Source organism: Ranitomeya variabilis, chromosome 2, assembly GCF_051348905.1.
Source record: "Ranitomeya variabilis isolate aRanVar5 chromosome 2, aRanVar5.hap1, whole genome shotgun sequence".
Classification (NCBI taxonomy): Eukaryota; Metazoa; Chordata; class Amphibia; order Anura; family Dendrobatidae; genus Ranitomeya; species Ranitomeya variabilis.
This window is the reverse complement of record NC_135233.1, coordinates 686,328,784-686,351,361: the sequence shown is the minus strand read 5'-3', so window position 1 is coordinate 686,351,361 and position 22,578 is coordinate 686,328,784. Positions and strand designations below refer to the sequence as shown.

At 45.3% G+C, this 22,578-nt stretch overlaps 1 protein-coding gene across 1 annotated transcript in view; it reads right to left on the bottom strand.

The window, feature by feature from the left end:
• MED23 (mediator complex subunit 23) overlaps positions 1-22,578 on the bottom strand; it is a 144,779-nt gene that overhangs the window by 22,489 nt on the left and 99,712 nt on the right. The window contains exons 18-22 of the mRNA XM_077289353.1: positions 15,252-15,376; positions 14,704-14,909; positions 8,228-8,408; positions 7,939-8,109; positions 701-917 (exon numbers count right to left, since the gene is read on the bottom strand). Coding sequence (XP_077145468.1) covers positions 701-917; positions 7,939-8,109; positions 8,228-8,408; positions 14,704-14,909; positions 15,252-15,376 — 900 coding nt within the window. The remainder of the gene's footprint in view (positions 1-700; positions 918-7,938; positions 8,110-8,227; positions 8,409-14,703; positions 14,910-15,251; positions 15,377-22,578) is intronic.

Below are 22,578 nucleotides of genomic sequence, written 5' to 3'. Positions count from 1 at the left end.
ATTTGTCTGGAATATTTTGACGGACCGCAGATATCAAAATATTCAACTTTCTAGGGCCTCTATACCAATATAGATGGCTTAGTAGGGTTGATTATTTTTCCAGATTCCCTTTAAAAGACGAGTTCTCAGGTGTGAAAGTCATCCCCCTCATCAGGATATAGGATAACTTCCTAATCACTGAGGTTTCCACCACTGGGACCCCCATCAATCTTCAGAACTAAATGGAGCGGTGGTCGATCAAGTGCACTGCTGCTGTATTCATTCTTATGGAAGTGCCGAATATCAACAGCACTTGACTAGCTCAAATAGTCCAATAAATAAAGAATTAAGGCAGTGCGCTTGATCGATCAGTTCCGTTCACACGAGAAGAGCCACAAATCTCAAGATCGGTGAGATCCCAGCGGTATGACCCTCAGCAATCGAGATGTTATCCCATAATTCTGATAGGGAGTAACTTCCAGATTTTGAGAATACCCTTTACGTTCTGATGCATTTGGACAAGCTAGTGCACTTAGTGCACTAATTTTTCAGTTAAAATAATGGACACCCAGATGGAACCTAAACAGACCATAATGTAATCAGTGCCCAACATGGGACGGATTGGTTTCCTTTACAAAAACAGAAAAGCTGAAATTGAAAACTTGTTTGTACTTGGACTTATATGGTAATGGAAAAATAATAAAATACCTAAAACACTAACCATGGAACTTGTACAGGCCTCCAAGATGATCAAGCAGTGTTTCCAGGGACTTTGAAACTGGAAGCAGCTCTAAAAACCTGTGAATTACTATGTCGAACACTGGCAAGAAACGAAGGCACACATTTCCAAAGTAGATTGGAAGGTATTGTGGCTGGATCTGGACAGGTGGATTGACTTGTTCTGCTAGACCTTCAAAATAAAGCTTTTCAGGGTATTTCTATTAAAAAAAAACCAAAAAAAAAAAACACATGAAATGGAAAAATTAGCAATCTACTCATTAAGGCTACTTTCACACATCAGGTTTTTGATGTCAAGCACAATCCGGCGAGTTTAGAAAAAAAACTGATCCTTTTTTTTCCCACCGGATCCATTTTTTTCTTATAGAGTTGTAGTTTAACTGGTTTGTGCCGGATGGCCACACGTTTCATCCGTTTTTTCCCAGATCCATCCAAAATGTATTTTCCGGCGAAGAAAACGTCCATATGAACGTTTTTTCTGTCCGGCGAAAAAACATCCAGCGACGGTTCCAGCGATAAACGGATGAAATGTGTTGTGTATTGACTGGATCCGGCTACCAATTCCTTTTCTTCGCACTGAACATGCCCCACTGAACATGCCCCATTCCTGCATTCATATTCTCTCTTTCTCTTTGCATCGGATCCAAAAATAGATGGATTATGCCTGAAGGCAAAAAAACTGATGTGTGAAAGTAGCTAAGAAATAGTAACAAAATGTAGGCAGCTATTTATATGTTCAGCTCCCTGCCTTGAATCATGAAGACTTATGCAAAAAAATGTATATGAATTAACACATGTGGAATTATATACTTATAATTTCAGTTTCACACTTTTTTTTGTCTTATATTCTAAATTCTTCAAAGTAGCCACCTTTTGCTTTCATGACTGCTTTGCACACTCTTGGCATTCTCTTGATGAGCTTCAAGAGGTAGTCACCGGGAATGATTTTCACTTCACAGGTGTGTCCTGTCAGGTTTAATAAGTGGGATTTCTTGCCTTATAAAATGGTGTTGGGACCATCAGTTGTGTTGTGCAGAAGTCTGGTGGATACACAGCTGATAGTCCTACTGAATAGACTGTTAGAATTTGTATTATGGCAAGAAAAAAAGCAGCTAAGTAAAGAAAAACGAGTGGCCATCATTACTTTAAGAAATGAAGGTCAGTCAGTCCGAAAAATTGGGAAAACTTGAAAGTGTCCCCAAGTGCAGTGGCAAAAACCATCAAGCGCTACAAAGAAACTGGCTCACATGGGGACCGCCACAGGAAAGGAAGACCAAGAGTCACCTCTGCTTCTGAGGATAAGTTTATCCGAGTCACCAGCCTCAGAAATCGCAGGTTATCAGCAGCTCAGATTAGAGACCAGGTCAATGCCACACAGAGTTCTAGCAGCAGACACATCTCTACAACAACTGTTAAGAGGAGACTTTGTGCAGCAGGCCTTCATGGTAAAATAGCTGCTAGGAAACCACTGCTAAGGACAGGCAACAAGCAGAAGAGACTTGTTTGGGCTAAAGAACACAAGGAATGGACATTAGACCAGTGGAAATCTGTGCTTTGGTCTGAGGAGTCCAAATTTGAGATCTTTGGTTCCAACCATCGTGTCTTTGTGCGACTCAGAAAAGGTGAACGGATGGACTCTACATGCTTGGCTCCCACCGTGAAGCATGGAGGAGGTGTGATGGTGTGAGGGTGCTTTGATGGTGACACTGTTGGGGATTTATTCAAAATTGAAGGCATACTGAACCAACATGGCTACCACAGCATCTTGCAGCGGCATGCTATTCCATCCGGTTTGCGTTTAGTTGGACCATCATTTATTTTTCAACAGGACAATGACCCCAAACACACCTCCAGGCTGTGTAAGGGCTATTTGACCAAGAAGGAGAGTGATAGTGTGCTACGCCATATGACCTGGCCTCCAGTCACCAGACCTGAACCCAATCGAGATGGTTTGGGGTGAGCTGGACCACAGAGTGAAGGCAAAAGGGCCAACAAGTGCTAAGCATCTCTGGGAATGCCTTCAAGATTGTTGGAAGACCATTCCCGGTGACTACCTCTTGAAGCTCATCAAGAGAATGCCAAGAGTGTACAAAGTAGTCATAAAAGCAAAAGGTGGCTACTTTGAAGAAACTAGAATATAACACAACAAAAAAGTGTGAAACAACTGAAATTAAGTATAAAATTCCACGTGTTAATTCATAGTTTTGATGCCTTCAGTGTGAATGTACAATTTTCATAGTCATGAAAAATCTTTAAATGAGAAGGTGTGTCCAAACTTTTGGTCTGTACTGCGTATGTATGTATGTATGTATGTATGTATGTATGTATGTATGTATGTATGTATGTATGTATGTACGAGGGGCGATCCAAAAGTAATGATAATCGGTTGTTTCTATTGCACACAGAAATTAAAATAAAATGTTTTCTTCTCTCTTAGGTACCCACTAGTCCAGGAAAAAAAAAAAAATCACTTAAATAGACCACGATTCCCGGGAGCTTCATTCATTTGAATATGAACTGCCGAGGGGTGAACATCAAAATGGAAAAAAACGAGCTCAGAGCGGTCATCAAATACCTCTGCTTGAAAAAAAATGACTACCAAAGACATACACAGCGACTTGGTGGAAACATTGGGGGACTCTTCTCCTCCATATTCCACAGTTGCACGCTGGGCCAAGGAATTTAAGCTGGGAAGAACATCGACGGAAGATGAACATCGTGAAGGACGCCCATCCACGTCCCTCAATGAAGAAAACGTGAAAAAAGTTGAAGAAGTTGTATTGGCAGATCGAAGAGTGACCATCAGGCATGTAGCTGAGGTCACAGGGATCTCATATGGCAGTATTCAAAGAATCCTTGCAAAAGAATTGCATATGAGAAAGGTCTCCGCGCGTTGGGTGCCAAAAATGTTAACCGACGAGCAAAAGAAGAAACGAGTTGACATTTCAATAGCAAATCTCAAAGAGTTCCAAGCAGACAAGGAACATTTTTTGTCACGCTTTTTGGTGGTGGTTTTGTCCACAATCGATGACATGGAAACGAGCCGACGCCGAAGAAATTCAAAGTGTCAAGCTCAGCAGGGAAGGTTATGGCGTCCTTTTTTTGGGACGCTGAAGGAATTATTATGGTGGACTATTTGGAGAAGGGAGCCACTATTACGGGCTCCTACTACGCAGAACAAATAAGAAGATTGCGGGAGGCTATCAAGGAGAAAAGGCGCTGCAAACTGCAGGCTGGAGTGCTGTTTTACCAAGATAACGTGCCGGCTCACAAAGCTGCAGTTGCCATGGCTACCATTCAAGAAGCGGGCTTTGAACTGGTGGAACACCCCCCCTATTCGCCAGATCTAGCCCCCAGTGACTTTCTGTTTCCTCGGCTCAAGGAACACCTCCGGGGCAAGAAATTTGACGACAATAGCGACGTGATAACCACTGTTGGGGATTTTTTTGAGGGTCAAGATCAAGAATTTTTTTCAAAGGGAATTCTAAGTTTAGAAAAGAGATGGACTAAATGTATAGACTTGTTAGGAGACTATGTAGAAAAATAAAAATTTTTTTTTTTACTATATTCATTGTGTTTAGTATTGATTATCATTACTTTTGGATCGCCCTCGTATGTATGTAGGTACGTACGTACGTACGTACGTACGTACGGAGTATATTAATATGTATATATTAAAGGGAACACTAAAATCCAACATACTAGATACCACTGAATGAAATATTCCAGTTGTAAATCTTTATTCATTACATAGTGGAATGTGTTCAGAATAGTGTTGAGCATTCCGATACTGCAAGTATCGGGTATCGGCCGATACTTGCTGTATCGGAATTCCGATACCGAGATCCGATATTTTTGTGATATCGGGTATCGGTATCGAAACAACATTAATGTAAAAATGTGTAAAAGAGAGAATTAAAATAAAAAATATTGCTATACTCACCTCTCCGACGCAGCCTGCACCTTACCGAGGGAAGCGGCAGCGTTCTTTGTTTAAAATTCGCGCTTTTCTTTCCTTTACGTGAGTCCCGGCTTGTGATTGGTTGCGTGCCGCCCATGTGACCGGGACACAACCAATCACAGCAAGCCGTGACGTATTTCAGGTCCTTCAGGATTTTAAAATTACGTTCCGGCGTTGTGATTGGTTGCGTCGCAGTCACATGGGCGACGCAACCAATCACAGCAAGCCGTGACGTAATTTCAGGTCCTTAAGGATTTTAAAATTACGTCCCGGCTTTGTGATTGGTTGCGTCGCAGTCACATGGGAGACGCAACCAATCACAAGCCGTGACGTCACGGGAGGCTGGACACGCGCGCATTTTAAAATGGGCGCGTGTCCAGCCTCCCGTGACGTCCCGGCTTGTGATTGGTTGCGCCGCGATCAACCAATCACAAGCCGGGAGGCTGGACACGCGCGCATTTTAAAATTTTAAACACGCGCGCGTGTCCAGCCTCTCGGCTTGTGATTGGTTGACCGCGGCGCAACCAATCACAAGCCGGGACGTCACGGGAGGCTGGACACGCGCCCATTTTAAAATTTTAAAATGCGCGCGTGTCCAGCCTCCCGGCTTGTGATTGGTTGACCGTGGCGCAACCAATCACAAGCCGTGACGTCACGGGAGGCTGGACACGCGCGCATTTTAAAATGGGCGCGTGTCCAGCCTCCCGTGACGTCCCGGCTTGTGATTGGTTGCGCCGCGATCAACCAATCACAAGCCGGGAGGCTGGACACGCGCGCATTTTAAAATTTTAAACACGCGCGCGTGTCCAGCCTCTCGGCTTGTGATTGGTTGACCGCGGCGCAACCAATCACAAGCCGGGACGTCACGGGAGGCTGGACACGCGCCCATTTTAAAATTTTAAAATGCGCGCGTGTCCAGCCTCCCGGCTTGTGATTGGTTGACCGTGGCGCAACCAATCACAAGCCGTGACGTCACGGGAGGCTGGACACGCGCCCATTTTAAAAAGCGCGCGTGTCCAGCCTCCCGTGACGTCACGGCTTGTGATTGGTTAATGGCGGCCATGTTGCCGGGACGCGGACCAATCACAGCAAGCCGTGACGTAATTTCGTCACGGCTTGCTGTGATTGGTCAGGGCGGCCATGTTGCCGGGATGCGGACCAATCACAAGCCGGGACTTCACGTAACCAAGTAAAAGCGCGAATTTTAAACAAACAACGCTGCCGGTTCCCTCGCTGAGGTCCAGGCTGCGTCGGACAGGTGAGTATAGCGATATTTTTTATTTTAATTCTTTTACACATTTATATGGATCCCAGGGCCTGAAGGAGAGTTTCCTCTCCTTCAGACCCTGGGAACCATCAGGAATACCGTCCGATACTTGAGTCCCATTGACTTGTATTGGTATCGGGTATCGGTATCGGATTGGATCCGATACTTTGCTGGTATCGGCCGATACTTTCCGATACCGATACTTTCAAGTATCGGACGGTATCGCTCAACACTAGTTCAGAACAATAAAACCTAAAAATGATCAACGTAAATCACAACTAATATCCCACGGAGTTCTGGAGATGGAATGATGCTCAAAATCAAAGTGGAAAATGAAGCTACAGGCTGATCCAACTTCAGAGGAAATGCCTCAAGACAAGGAAATGAAGCTCAGTGGTGTGTGGCCTCCACGTGCCTGTATGATCTCCCTTCAAATCCTGGGTATGCTCCTGATGAAGCGGTGGATGGTCTCCTGAGGGATCTCCTCCCAGACCGGGACTAAAGCATCCACCAACTCCTGGACAGTCTGTGGTGTAACATGACCGTTGGTGGATGGTGCGAGACATGATGTTACAGATGTGTTCAATCGGAATCAGGTCTGGGGAACGGGCAGGGCAGTCCATAGCTTCAATGGCTTCATCATGCAGGAACTGCTGACACACTCCAGCCACATGAGGTCTGGCATTGTCCTGCATTAGGAGGAACCCAGAGCCAACTGCACCAGCATATGGTCTCCCAAGGGGTCTGAGGATCTCATCTCGGTACCTAATGGCAGTCAGGCTACCTCTGGTGAGCACATGGAGGGCTGTGCGGCCCTCCAAAGAAATGCCACCCCACACCATTAATGAACCACTGCCAAACCGGTCATGCTGAAGGATGTTGCAGGCAGCAGATTGCTCTCCACTGTGTCTCCAGACTCTGTCACGGCTGTCACATGTGCTCAGTGTGAACCTGCTTTCATCTGTGAAGACCACAGGGCGCCAGTGGTGAATTTGCCAATCCTGGTGTTCTGTGGCAAATGCCAAGCGTCCTGCACGGTGTTGGGCTGTGAGCACGACCCCCATCTGTGGATGTAGGGCACTCAGACCATCCTCATGGAGTCGGTGTCTAACCGTTTGTGCAGACATGCACATTTGTGGCCTGCTGGAGGTCACTTTGCAGGGCTCTGGCATTGCTCCTCCTGTTCCTCTTTGCACAAAGGCTGAGGTAGCGGTCTTGCTGCTGGGTTGTTGCCCTCCTACAGCCCCCTCCACGTCTCCTGGTGTACTGGCCTGTCTCCTGGTAGCGCCTCCAGCCTCTGGACACTACGCTGACAGACACAGCAAACCTTCTTGCCACAGCTCGCATTGATGTGCCATCCTGGATGAGCTGCACTACCCACTTGTGTGGGTTGCAAAGTCTGTCTCATGCTACCACGAGTGTGAAAGCACAACCAACATTCAAAAGTGACCAAAACATCAGCCGGAAAGCATTGGTACCGAGATGTGGTCTGTGGTCCCCACCTGCAGAACCACTCCTTTATTGAGTGCGTCTTGATAATTGCCAATAATTTCCATCTGTTATCTATTCCATTTGCACAAAAGCATGTGAAATTAATTGTCTGTGTTGCTTCCTAAGTGGACAGTTTGATTTCACAGAAGTTTGATTCTGTTGTTTAAGTGTTCTCTTTATTTTCTTGAGCAGTGTGTAAAACACACAATAATATAATATATATATATATATATATATATATATATATATATATATATATATATATATATATATATATATATATATATATATATATATATATATATATAATCCTTTTCCCCATGGAGAATACAGCACTAATATGGAGCTGTAGAAGTTTCCTGTTAGTACTAACTGGAATCGCTTTTTCTCAGATGTAGAGTCCATAAAACTTACAAGAAATTTGAAAGAGTAATGAAAACTCCATTATGTGTTAAGACAAATACACATTTCTGTATTATGGAAGGCTGTAATTTTCCCTTACCTTATGGTAAGTCATATGTTTGGTATGCCAATCGTTCTGCAGCCAGTGTTCTGGGGAGTTCTCCTTAACGAAGTCACTCACACGGTTTCTGAAGTCATTTGGTTTGAGAAGCAGTAGCTGAATTATAAAGTAGCACACTTGGGCTTCATTTCCTTCATGGCTGCGCATGGCCTGGGATGAAAGAACACAAATAGATATATACATATCTTTGATTTCTTTGCCCTCATTAATTACCGCTGCAAGTCATAGCAGACCAAGACAAGCAAGGTGAAAAATCAGAATACATTACCAAGCACAGTATCAGCCTGTCCAACGTCACAATGTTGTATTTCCACACCATGTCATTCAGCATCTCGATGCACTTATTGAGTTGCTGACCGCCGGCTGAGGTGGAGAACTCATACACAAGAAAGTCTGCGAATGTGCGGACATGAGCAACAAGAGCTCTGGCACCAATTCTCTCCAGAACCCTGGGGAAAAGGAACAAAAACGCTTCCTGAGGAACTGGGCATGTATAGACCTGCACCTACTCCGTATTCAACCACTGTGCTGTTCTTGTGTGCTTTACATGCAGTATAAGATGTCCATTCCAACTCAGCCTTTATCCAAACATCTTAAGAATATATGGGTGGCACTGTGGCTCAGTGGTTAGCACTGCAAACTTGCAGCGCTGGGGTCCTGGGTTCAAATCCCACCAAAGACAACAGGGAGGAGTTTGTATGTTCTCCACTTGTTTGTGTGTTTCCTCCCACATTCCAAACACATACATACATACATACATATACACATACATACATGTCTTTACATGTCTGTAAAGCGCTGTGGAATTAATGGTGTTATATAAATGAGTAAAACAAATAAAAATAAATAATAGTATAAAAATAGACTATTTAAAAAAACAAATTTAAAGGGGGTTATTTTAACAGACAGAAGTGGTAATCAATCAAATTTATAAATTATAGGTTTTCACAACTCATAATATTAGTTTACATATATTTAAAGTAAAAAGGTGCAAAAATCTGTCAGTCAAGTAACAAAAAACTAAACAAGATCAGGCAAATGTCAGATGCTGCAGCTCCATCTACTGGTTTTTTTGTGACAGTGTCATCACATAGTAACTAATATTTTAGAAAAATCTTTATTTTGGTTTAATGCCCACATAACTGGCAGTTGGTGCACCGTATTTACTGAATAATAAATACGTACATAAGAAATACATCAACTATAAATAATCCGTTTAATATCAGACTAACAAAATCAAATGAATATTGTGCATGTCAGTCAATGGCTTGTATAATGGAGAGACAGAGCAAAAATTATATGAATAAATAAGGGCCTTACCTACTAGTAGGATACTGTACAACCTGGATATATATTAACGAGTGCAAAACATTCATGGAATAGTAAAGCAATATACAACTAAATGCAGGCCAGTGCTATAAGGAATATTCCATGAATATAGGGTAGATGATAGAGTTTAAATAAATAGACATCCTAAAGTGCAAACAAGAGCTATATGGGGTGTTCCCTGAATGTTGGACAACTGACAATTCAAATGAATAGACATCCTAGGAAAAGATGGAAAGACGTAGTTACTTACCGGTAATGGAATTTCTCAGAGCCAATGACACCACCACGGAGAAAGGGGATCCGCCCTTCAGGGACAGGGAACCTACAGATAAAATGGCGGTTCTTATCCCCCACAATCAATCAATCGGATAGCCTCCAGGTTAATGACAAAAAGAAAAAAAAAAAAAAAAAACTTACCATACACCTTATCAGAAAAAACACCGTATTTATACATGAACACACTACTAACTGAAAAAACGTGCTCACCACACACGGGAATAAACGGGTGCTGTCATGGGCTCTGAGAAATCCTGTTACCGGTAAGTAACTACGTCTTTCTCTATTCCCCATGACAGCTCCACGGAGAGAATAACAGAGATTTGTAACTTAGGGAGGGACCACAGCCTGAAGAACCCTTCTCCTGAAGGTTAAGTCAGACGAAGAGGCCAAGTCCAGTCGATAGTGTTTGAAAAAGGTGGAAGGTGATGACCAAGTGGCGGCCTTACAGATCTGTTCTATTGATACCTCCGATCTTTCTGCCCATGAGGTTGCCATTGCTCTCGTAGAACGAGCCTTTAGTCCCTCCGGGACGACATTCCCACTAGAAGAATAGGCTATAGCATCTCTTATCCATCTCGCCAGGGTACTCTTGGAAGCCTCGAGTCCCTTTCTAGGACCCTGAACACACACAAAGAGAGCCTTCCTTCCTACATCTCTGGGTGGACTCTAGGTACTGAACCAGACATCTAATGTGTGAAATCTTTTTTCACTTTTCTTAGGGTTAGAGCAAAAAGAAGGACGGACTACCTCTTGGGATCTATGGAAGTGAGATGCTACCTTTGGTAAATAGGCCGGGTCAGGTTTTAGAATAACCCTATCATCTAGAATCTTGTGAAGGGAGGACCCGCAGATATGGCCTGAATGTCGCTTACCGTACTCTCCTGACTGACGTTAAAGCCACAAGGAGAACAGTTTTAAATGATATGACCTTGAGAGGGACTGAGTCTAGAAGCTCAAAGGAAGGACCTGTTAGAGCTGATAGGAAAAGATTTAAATCCAAAAGGTGGTAGCTTCTGGATGATTATTGGTCTAGACCTTGAAGAGGCTTTGATAAAACGTGCCACCCATGGATTACCTGCTATATCCTGGTTATATAATGCTCCTAGGGCTGCCACGTGAACCTTTAGGGGGCTTACTGCTAGGCCCTGTAGCCCCTTCTGGAGAAACTCCAGGATCGCAGAGATTGGAACCCCATCCTGGTCCCTTACCCCTAAAGTGGACAGGAATTTTCTCCAGTTCTTCACCATAACCTCTCGTGGTCACAATTTTTCTACTTTTTAGCAGTGTAGAAAGCAAATTTAGCAAAAACCCTCTTTCCCTCAACAGCGCCACCTCAAATTCCACGATGTTAAATGAAGGTTCGCTGCCTGAGGGTGGAAGGTCCGGGAGTTCCGGTAAGACCCAAGGATCGGTGATCGATAACATCCTCAGCCAGGAGAACAAGTCCTTTTTGGCCAGAAGGATGCTATTAGTCTCGACTTGTCCTCCCCTGACCTTTCGTAAAACTGCTGGAATGAGGACAATTTGGGGGGGGGGGGGGGGTAAGCATACACTAGGCTCTGATTCCATGGGGAATTCCAGGGCCTAGCGTATGCCCCCTGGGGTCTAGAGAACAAAAGACTGCCACCTTTCTGTTGTTGATATTGGCCAACGGATCTATGACCGGGGGCCCCCCGCATGTCCATAATCTGCTCGAAAATGGTCTGCTACAGAACCCATTCGTCCTGTCTCAGCCGAGTGTGGCTCAAAAAAATCTGCCTTCTCGTTCTCTACCCCCCAAATGTGCAATGTGGATAGGGACAGAAGTTTGGTCTCTGCTAATCAGAAAATCTGGGATGCTGTGTCCATTAGGGTCTGGGACCTGGCTCCCCTCTGATGGTTCAGATAGGCCACTACCACCTGGTTATCCGAAAACACACGAACATGATGTCCCTGTAAAATGTCCAGGAAATGTGTCAGTGGGTGACCTACTGCTAATAACTTTCTGGTTTGATGACGCCACTAGCTGTTGGCTTCTCTATACCCGCTGAGTAATCAGGTTATCCAGATGAGCCCCACCCCCCACCCCGTGGGGCTTGCGTCAGTGGTAACCACCCGAGACACCTTTGTTACCCAGGGAACCCCTTTGTCTTTAACCGCTATTTGTTCCCTAGATTGGTGAAGAGATGTCGGCAATCTATCCAGAGTCATGTGGCCCTCTAAGTGACCCTTTGACAAGAACTGGTTTCTCAGTATGCCTCACTGGAGATCCCTGGTGTGTATCCGTGTCCACTGAACGGCTGGTAAACAAGCGAAAAGTGAGCCCAACAGGGACATGGCCCTCCTCAAGGTCATGGAAGGGTGCTGTCAAGCTTTTGATACCAGGTCTATAATCTTCCCTTTTTTCTATACTGGGAGATGACATTCCTGCTTTTTAGAGAGTCCAAAATTAATCCCAGGAATTTCTGTGCTGTGCTTAGCTATAGTCTTGACTTTTTCAGGTTCAGAAGCCAGCCCAGATCTACTAGGGTATTTATTACTCTGCCCAGCTGCTCTCTGCAGAGTTGAACAGAGTCAGCCGTTATTTAAAAAGTCGTCCAGAAAGGGGACTATCAAAATGTCCTATTCCCTCAGATGTGCCATCATTTCTGCCACTAATTTGGTAAACACCTGAGGGGCTGTTGATAATCCGAAGAGGAGGGCTTATTTCCCCTTTTATGAAGACTGATAGTCCCAGAGATTTTTCAGGCTCTCTGTGAATGGGGACATGATAGTAAGCATTGCTTAACTCCAGCACAGTCACAAAACATTTTGGGAACAGTATTTTGATGGTCAATTTTTTTGATTCCATCTTGAATTCTTGGTTTCTTATGTAGCCGTTTAATTTCTGCAAGTTTATGATTGTCCAGTAAGAGCCGCCTGGTTTGGACACCAGAAACAGTGGAGAGTAGAACCCCTTTCCCCTTTCTAGAGGAGGGACATCCTGAAGAAAAGCTTGGTTTACGAGTTCCATAACCTCGTATTCCAGGGCTGCTTGTTCTTTTGGAGAGGACCGCAGGGGAGTTATTACAAAGTTCTGGGGAGGGATGGAGTGGAAGTCTATCCAAAGGCCTGCCCCGATCAGATTCAGTATCCAGGGGCTGTTTGAGATATTCTCCCAAACAGGAAGGAAACTGCTTTTTAATAAGGTGTATACTTCACCTAGAGGAAAACAGCGACGCCCCCCCCCCCCTTTTCATCGTCCAAGGACAAGGAGGAGTCTGATATATCTGGGCCTATGCCTCCGGTTCTAGACAAATCAGACCGGGAGTTCATTGTGGTTTCTCTCCTCTTAACCTTACCCCCCCGTTTGAGGGACTTAAAGGCACCCTCAACCTTTGTTTTGATTACGGATCTCAGTTCGGAGGCGAAGTCTGGGGTTTCCTCGCATAGCACCTGTTCTATGCAAGATTGACAAAGCTTCTTATCCCAGGCCACAGGTAACGCTGTGTCGCACATGGGGCAACATATCTGCTTCGTCTTTCCCAATCTCTTCCTTCCCTAATAAAAAGAAAAAAAAAAAAAAAAAGGGAAGAGAAGGGAACCCCAATTACAATGGTGAACTTTCACGAAGATCACCTATCTAGATGCAGCCACAGGTACCGATTCCGGAGGAGGGAGAGGATCCAGTAAAGGGTTTTATGGAGACTGTGTCTTGTCCATCATGCCAGAATTCCTGCTGCGCTGTGTAGAGTGGCTGCTAGATCGTCCACATCGCTTGCTTGAAGATGTCTCTTAGCCTGCGTCTTTGGTTGCCGATGGTGCTGCTGCTGCTAGTCGCTGTCCTCCATTATCCACAGGGACCGCATGCAGCAGGGAGCGTCTGCACACTGTCTTTTGAATTTACCGCCCAGCGTTCACTTCCGGTCCATCCCCCCCTCCTGCGGCCGCGTCACCTGGGAGCAACTCAGCTGCGCATGCGCCGACCGGGAACCCAGAAGCCTCGCTTTACTTCCAGAGCGGCGGCCACCTTTCTCCACCTTGAGAGCACACGCTGCCCGCACATGAGCCCCTCGTGAACCTGGAAGCCTGTCTCCTCTCCGAAGCGGTGGCCGCGCTACCCCCCGCAAGACCATCAGTCCCAGTAGCGGCGGCCTCAGGCACAGCACCAGCCGCGGCAAGGACCTCCCCGCTGCCAGAACACGGACAGGCCAGCCCTGTAATCTCTTCATCCCGATTTCTTCATTCAGGTACCACAAAACTGCAGGTTCCCCGTAAGGGACAGGAAACCCACTGATGTGAGGGAGAGGTGCCATCCTTTTATCTGTAGGTTTCCTGTCCTTGAAGGGCAGATACCCACTCTCCATGGTGCGGTCATGGGGGATAGAGAAAAAATGATATCCTATTAATGCAGACATGCCAATAGTATATAGACAAAGAAATATTTACTACTATTCCCTCTTATGTGCGTTTTGCCATGTCAGCTTCCTCAGAGAGGGAAGCGGATGAGAGAGACCCTCTCTGAGGAAGCTGATGTGGCAAAAGATTTATCTGACACTTCTGACTGCAATGATGAGAATGACTGAGAATGCTTATAGTGGTAGAAAAGAGACAGATATGGATAGGACTTTAATAGCATCAAGGAACAAAAGGAGGATTTTTATAATTTGGATGAGCTGAATCGCCCTTATTTGGTGGAATATATCTGGTGCCTGCTAAAAGATCAGCATCCAGTAAACAAGGATTTTTGGCGATATGAAAAAAGGGAAGTGTGGCAAACGATAATTGAACTGTGCTGTTTATTTATATAATTAAACATCTCTACATCCATACATGCAGAGCTTATTCATTTTAAATTAAATTTCCCCAACGCTAAGGAGAATTCTAGGCATAAAGGTTATTCAACAGAACAGTCATCCATGCAAAGAGTGGACTCATGGGTTCTGCGAGCAGGATCCACTCTTGTACATAGATGCACAGCAGGACAAGTATATGTGATAATAGTACATATGGAAAGAGAATGCGGTCATGACAATATAAATAAAATTAGCCCATGGCTGCTTTTTTTTTTTTTTATTACACACACACACACACACACACACACACACACACCCTTTCAGGAATAAGCCACCTGAGGACTAACACCTACAAATTTCTGCTGCTTTTGACTTTACTTACCTGTATCCAATCTGATTGATTTGATCGGTCTCTAGAAGCATTTTCCAAAGCAGACAAAGGAACAGAGGCGAGGATCCTTGCAAGGAAAAGTGTGAGATGATCTCATTTTCATTGGTCATGGACTTCCACTTCCGATACTCCTCTTCCACATTTTTCTTGAGGTTGAAACGACTTTCTTGAGGCACATTGTTCTGCTTGAAGAATGCCTACAAAAACAGATCTATTATTTTAAGTGGCATGCCCAACAAATTCTATACAGTATATAGAGTTATGCTGCCTTTACACTATATTTCAGCCCCATCTTACCGTAAAGATCTACCCCACCCAAAATAAAGAAGTTACAGCCATTAAACACCTACATACGCACAACAGTTTTCTTTTTGTTTGTTTTTTTAAAGCCATCTAGGAACACCACAAGTCATTGAAGGGTTAACTTTACTATTAAAAAGAAAAAAAAAAAAAAAATCACTCAGTGTAAAAAGAGAAGAAATAAACCAACACCTTGTGTTGTGGATGACATTAGTAATACAGACCATGAAAACATTTACCTGTAATGGAGCAGGAAAACAGCTGAGAGTGTGCAAAGCCCAGTTATGTGGCGTGAAGCTAATAATGGTCTGCAGAATGTCCTTGCACCATGTACCTTGAATTGTTTCAGAGCCTGTGAAAAAATCTAGCAAAGCAACAAAATATCATGAGTAAGAAACAAAAACTGATGCATGTGCCAAAATTAAAACATGCTGCAATTCTGTACTTTATATCAATATGGAACATCAAAACTAAGGCTAGTTTCACACTAGCGTTTATCCGGGCTGCGGACTTCCTCCGTGAAGCCCCGCCCACTGCTGCACCTCTTCGTTCAGATCCGCCTATGGCTGCATGCGGCGTGGCACCCTATCTTTAACATTGGGTACACAGACCATGCCGCTGTATGCGGATGCCACCGCATGTGTCGTTTTGACGGTGCGGCATCTGCACGAAAATGCAACATGTTGCATGGCGCAGGCCGTTGCACCGTCAAAACGACGCATGCGGTGGCATCCGCATACAGAGGCATGGCCTGCATAACCAATGTTAAAGATAGGGTGCCACGCCGCATGCAGCTGTACGTGGAGCTGAATTAAGAGGCACGGCAGTGGGCGGGGCTTCACGGAGGAAGTCCGCATCCCTCCGCAGCCCGGATAAACGCTAGTGTGAAACTAGCCTAACACACACGAGCAGTCTCCATCATTGCTGCCAGTACCAGTCATTTTCAACACTGCAGCCAATCGGTAAGTTTAGCAGCTTATCCTGTGAACTTGAGCACAGCAGCTGAGTTCTCCAGTTGTCTGCAGCGCTATTGATGTTGTATCAGAGCTGCAGACAATAAGGTGTATGTGCACACGTTGCGGATTTGCCTGTGGAATTTTCTGCGCACATTCTTCCTCTTGGCAGAAAACGCAGGTAAAAATCCGCGCGGATTTGATGCGTTTTTGATGGGGATTTTCATGGTTTTTTTTCCCCCATACGGATTTGTATGCGTTTTTGTAAGCTAAATATTTTTTAACCCAAAAAAAAGAATTGTGATGTAATTTCCTTGTCCAACCTCTTCTTTCACATACTCCATTGAAGACCATAATATTACACACCATGTTCACATACAGTATAATGTTTACACACACAAAAACAAATATAAGTGAATATCTATAGATCGAGTCGATCAAAAAAAAAAATCTGCGTTAGTCCGGGGTCACACTTGCGAGAAACTCGCACGAGTCTCACACCTCAATACCCGACACTGCCGCCGGCACTCGGACCGGATCGTCCAGCTGCATTGAAACACATGCAGCCGTGCACTCTGGTCCCGAGTGCCGGCAGAAGGGCCAGGTATTGAGGTGCGAGACTCGTGCAAGTTTCTCGCAAGTATGACCCAGTCCTTAAATGAAATATCTGGTTAAAAGGAAAAAAATTATTATATATATATATATATATGCAATTTTCAAAACCAGAGAGGGAAAGCCAGCGAATGGGGGCTGATGTTTATAGCCTTGGAAAAGGGTAATGCCCATGGATCTTCCCAGGCTATTAATATCAGCTCACAGTTGTATAATTAGCCATTACTGGCTATTAAAATAGGGCCCCCCAACCAAAAGAAAAAATGATGTGGGGTCCCCCCTATAATTTATACTCAGAAAAGGCTATGCAGACAGCTGCGGGCTGATATTTATAGCCTAGGAAGGGGCCAAGGATATTGCCCCCCCCCAGCTCACAGCAACCCCAGAAACGGCACAACTCTAAGATGTGCCAGTTCCGGCACTTAGCCTCTCTTCCCACTGCCCTGTAGCTGTGCCATATGGGGTAATAGTTGGGGGGGTTGATGTCAGGGCTGTTGAGTCGGAGTCGTGGGGTCGGAGTCCGAGTTAGTTTTGGTTGGTTGGGCCGCCCCCACCGATCACCAATGAAATAGCACACATCGCGCTCTTTTCACTCCCCTGTGCAGTGGATTCGGGACCTTGGACATGCGCACACCACTACGCCACCAACGGAAAACTAAGCAAGATCTGGGGGAAGACACCACGCCCATCTGACCAGACCAGCCTGATTGACAGGCGAAAACGACTACTTTGGTAACGTATTTCGGCAGCATAGGTGGGAAATCGGGGTCCACAAAATACACTATTGCAATGCACAGCTCAGGCCCTATTTAACAGTATTTTTATCTCATACGGAAAAAACGGGGTGACAGGTTCCCTTTAAAAACCTGAGAATGTCAAAGAAGCGTCACATTAAATCAGCTGTATTTGAACATTTCACCATCACTGAAGATAGAAAACATTAGGTCTGTCAGTGTATGACAAATGATCCAGACGAAAATAAATGCTGTGAAGCCAAGATCAGTGCATATTCAGGCAAAGATAAAAATGCTCCTACCAGAGCTTCTAATCTAAAGAGACATTTACAGCGCTTTCATCCAGAAGTACTGAAAGCAGTGGATGAGAAAGACTGCATCCAAACCAATGAACCAGTGCCCAGCTCTTCCAGCCAAACAAAGGAGCAGAGAACTTTGCAGCCATCAGTTGCAAGTATTTTGTCAGTGACAAAGTTACTGTGACAATGACAGTAGATGCATTTAAAAAACAGATCATAGAGCTTGTTGTAAAGGATAGTGTGCCTATTTCATTATTTTCACGACCAGCTTTTATGTGTCTGAATGGGGAAATGGCCCGCAAGCTTGGTGTTTCTATGGAGAGAGAGAGTATTAGAAAATTAGTAATCGAAGAAGCTTTTAAACAAAAGGAAGAACTTAAAAAAACTCTCAAGGGACGCTTTCTGTTTCTTAAAATGGATGCCTGCACACATCACAGAGTGAACTATTTTGCCATCAATGTCCGATTTGTTTGTGACAAAAATGAAATAGTTACCAAGATATTGGCAGTAAAAGACACCAAAGCTCATCACACCAGTGAGTTTCTCCAGGTCTTGGTGGAAAAGGTTCTGCAAGACTATGAACTTAAAAAAGAGCAAGTTCTTTCTGTCGTAACTGACAATGCTTCAAATATGATAAGTACTATTAAGCTAATGAATGAGAGTAATGATGGTGACCAGCAGCTAGAAGAATGTTTGAAATAGAGGAACACAGTATTGTAACTGAGGAGCAAACTGAAGTTGCTTCAGATGAACAGCAACATGATAGTTTAGATGATCTTGTTGAAACTGTGTCAATACGTTCTTTCATTCATCACACGGGCTGTGTTGTGCATACACTACAGCTGGCTATAAGAGACAGTCTGCAAGAAGGACATGCTGCTGCACTGATTGGCAAGGTGAGAAAATAGGGATTTTTGTGTACTTACCGTAAAATCCTTTTCTCCGAGCCATTCATTGGGGGACACAGACCATGGGTGTATGCTGCTGCCACCAGGAGGCTGACACTAAGTATTACAAAGAAAGTTAGCTCCTCCCCTGCAGTATACACCCCTCTGCTGGCTCCCAGCTAACCAGTTCGGTGCAAAAGCAGTAGGAGATCAATAACATATAAGCGTATAGCATGTCACATTATATATGAGAGTATAACATATCAAATGATAAAAACAAATACAACTAATAATAGGGAGGGAGCTGTGTCCCCCAATGAATGGCTCGGAGAAAAGGATTTTACGGTAAGTACACAAAAATCCCTATTTCTCCTTCGCCTCATTGGGGGACACAGACCATGGGACGTCCCAAAGCAGTCCCTGGGTGGGGACAACATCAGATCAGGCCGTGTAACCGCTACTTACAAGTGCGCCAAGGCGGCCTGCAAAGTCCGCCTGCCCAGACTCACATCTGAGGAAATGTGTGAATTATAGTGCTTCAAGAATGCATGCGGACCTGAGACAGGGAGATAGGCTGACATCTAGCACGGAAGGACTCCTGGATGGTGAAAAGAATCCACCAGGCTAACGTGGCCGATGAACCCGGCTAAACCCTTCCTGTGACCATCGGGAAGCCTACTTACCATCGAGAAGCCCAAGCAAAGTGTCCAACCTTTGGAAGGACGCCGTCCTCGATACGTACCCACTTGGAGCACTCACTTCTTCCAGATTATGGAGAACCCATTCCGTTGTGTGGACTGGAGCCGAAAGATGAGAGGACGATGCCCCTGCAACAGTGGGAATACAAAACCACCTTGGCAACGAGGGAATGGGATGGCTTGAGGGCAACGATGCATAGATGGTAATAAGGAAAAAAGACTGAAAGGAACAGAGTGGGAAGCTCTGAAGACTCATCAGGATGACAAGAACGCATAGAAGAAAGGGGAGTGACGTTCCCTTATCGTAAAGTCTTTCTGGATCGAAAAAGGAGTGTACTGTAAGATCCCCAGGACCATTAAGGTCCCCCAGATCTAACGGTACGCGGTAGGGAAAAACTACAGGTGGAGACTCCCTGCGAGAAGGTCCATATTTCCAATTTTGACGAAATAAGACGGAGAAATACTAGTACCGCAAGCGAGAAAACCTGACATGGTCAGTGCGGGTCTCCCAGGATCACTGGGGGCCTTTTCCGCTTCCAAAAAGGTCTCAGACGTAGTGGAAGAGGAGTTATGGAAATTGGTACCGTGGAAGAAACGGAGTATGCACTGCAATGGACTTGGATCTTGCAGCCAAACCATGAACTGGAGTACATAGGCGTTCAGCTTGGACGCCATCCGACCTACATCTGGAGTACTCCAGTGAAGGCAGATGTGAAGGAAGACTTCCGAGTGAAGTTCCCACTCACCTGAGGAGAAAACCCTGACGGCTGAATATGTCATCCGCCCAGTGTTCTACTCCAGGGACATGTACTGTTGAGATCACCGAATGATAGATCTCGGCCCATCAGAGAGTGCGAGGTACCTCGGCAATGGCGCTTGACTGTGGGTACCTGCGAGATGATTGACGTATGGCACAGCCGTGGCATTATCCAAATTGAAGACGGATGGTTGACCCGCCTAAGGGCAGTGGACCTGCTGTGGGATTGGCCGTACTGTTCAGATCCCCAGAGAAATGATCGGGAGAAGAAGACGGGCATTCGTATCCCTAATAACCATTGGACCAGAAGAAGGCTCTGGATGAGGAAGGAGCTTAGAAACTACCTTTTGAAAGCCTGATTGACTTGCTGAAAACGAGCGGAGCAAAAGAAAACTACTTCCGTTTTCATCTTATTGCTCGGAACCCTCCTAGCTAATTGAATGAACCGAGGGAATGAGTGATCAAGTGCACAAGCTCCGTGTTGAAGGGCCACGACCTTGACTCGAGAGAGAGAATTACCATCCTTCTTGTGCAGGATCATCGTCAAAGAGGATCTGCTGGGCTGGGAATGAGGAAAAAACTTGTCTAAGTTTAGCTGCTAGCCCAAGAGAGAGAGTATTGCAAGTGATATAGACGAATTAGCGTAGTCCTTGTAGAGCGGCTAGAGAGTCGACCGAGTAGGGCAGGACGACCATGTTTCTAAGGTGCAGGAAGCGCATGACAACCGTCATGACCCTTGCGACCACTCTGGTGTGGTAGCCTGGCAGAAGGGCCAGGTCGTGAAAATACTGTTCGCGAATGGAAAGGCGAAGAGATTATAGTAGAGAGGAGAAATAGGTATGTGAGGGAAGAATCCCGGATGACGATGGATGCCAGAAAACAACCACGTTTCTCTGTTGAAGTAGTGGCTGAGCGGAGGAACTCCATCCGAAAAAAGAGAGGGCCCTGTCAAAGGTTGTTAGAAGTTTGGGGTCCAGAAATGGAGATACTTTTCATTCCCTCCATTTTGGAACCAAGATCCCTTAGATCTAGACTGTCCTGGCCAATGCTTCCACTGCTGGTTGAGCTTGAAGAAGAGATACGATCCCTTGCTAGTCTCCCGCTCAGAAGATTTGATTGGCCAGCTATACTGTGGAACGAAGTAGATAAGGTCTGGGACCCGGAGACTTTCATTCTCTCCCTTTGGTCAAGCAACCCATGTGGCGGCTAAGGAAGGGTAGAGCGCTAAACCCGAAACCACAGGACGGAACTAACTAGACCTGCTATCCGACCGTCTGTGGAATCTTAATTGATGATACACCGGCCAGGATACTGGTAGGAATACCGCAAGAAATTCTGCCCGGCGAGTCTGTCAAGTGACAGAATGCGGGACTGTAACCAGCAGGTCTCTGCCATCGTGCAGAGAAGAAAATAAGGAAAAAAATAAAAATAAATAAAAAATAAAAAACCTCGATCCACCATCTCTTAACAGGGAAGTGGAGAGGAATCGTCCACTTTCTTGCATCTGATACAAAGGGGGGAAAAACCTCCTTGTTGGGACGCCACAAATGTGTGCCTCAGTACATCCCCAGAATTGAGGTTTCCGAGTGGACAGGGCAGGTTGTGGCGATAGACCTGGATGCAGAAGAAGATACATGGAGGCGACACTCCGTGTGCTCGTCTGTTGAAGGTGTGGGGGGAAATCGGAGCCCTTAAAGGGACCCGTCGCCCATAAAATTCCGACCAGGTATGGTATCCTACTTAGAGGTCTTCCAGTGCATCACCGTCAAATGTTGATGGAGATTTTCTAGAACCTGTACGTTTTTCTAGAATACTTGCGGCCCCTGCTAGCCGACGGCTCCCATTGTAGGAGAGGGAGCATGTGAGTGCTCCAGAGCTCAGTTAGGGTGACCAGCTTAGGATAGATGATGTGCCCTTAAGACCAGTAAATACTGGTCATGCGCTTTTAAGGCTAGGGGTTACTGGCCATGAGCCTTTAAGACCAGGGAATACTGGTCTTGTGCCTTTTGTAAGATGAAATACTGTTCATGTGCCTTTAAAAGCAGGGCATGCTGAAATCCAGGAGATAATGGTCATGTGCCCTTAAAACCAGGGTATGCTGGTCATTTGCGTTTAAGACCAGGACGTACTGGTCCTGAGCCTTTAAGTCCAGGGCATAATGGTCACGTGCCTTAAAGACCTGGGCATACTGGTCGTGTGCCTTTAAAGGCCAGGGCGTACTGGACATGAGCCTTTAAGACCAGGGCATACTGGTCATGTGCCTAGAAAACCAGGACGTACTAGTCATGTGCCTTTAAGACCAGGGCATACTGGATATTGCGTTTAAGACCAGGGGATACTGGTCACGTGCCCTTAAGACCAGGGCATACTGGTCATGGCCTTGAAAAACCAGGACGTACTAGTCATGTGCCTATAAGACCGGGGCATACTGATTATAGCGTTTAAGACCAGGGGATACTGGTCACGTGCCTTTAAGACCAGGGCATACTGGTCATGTGCTTTTAAGACCAGGGTATACTGGACACGTGTCTTTAAGACCAGGGAATACTGGTCACGAGTCTATAAGACCAGGGCATGCTGGTCACGTGCCTTTAAGACCAGGAATACTGGTCATGAGAGGAATGTA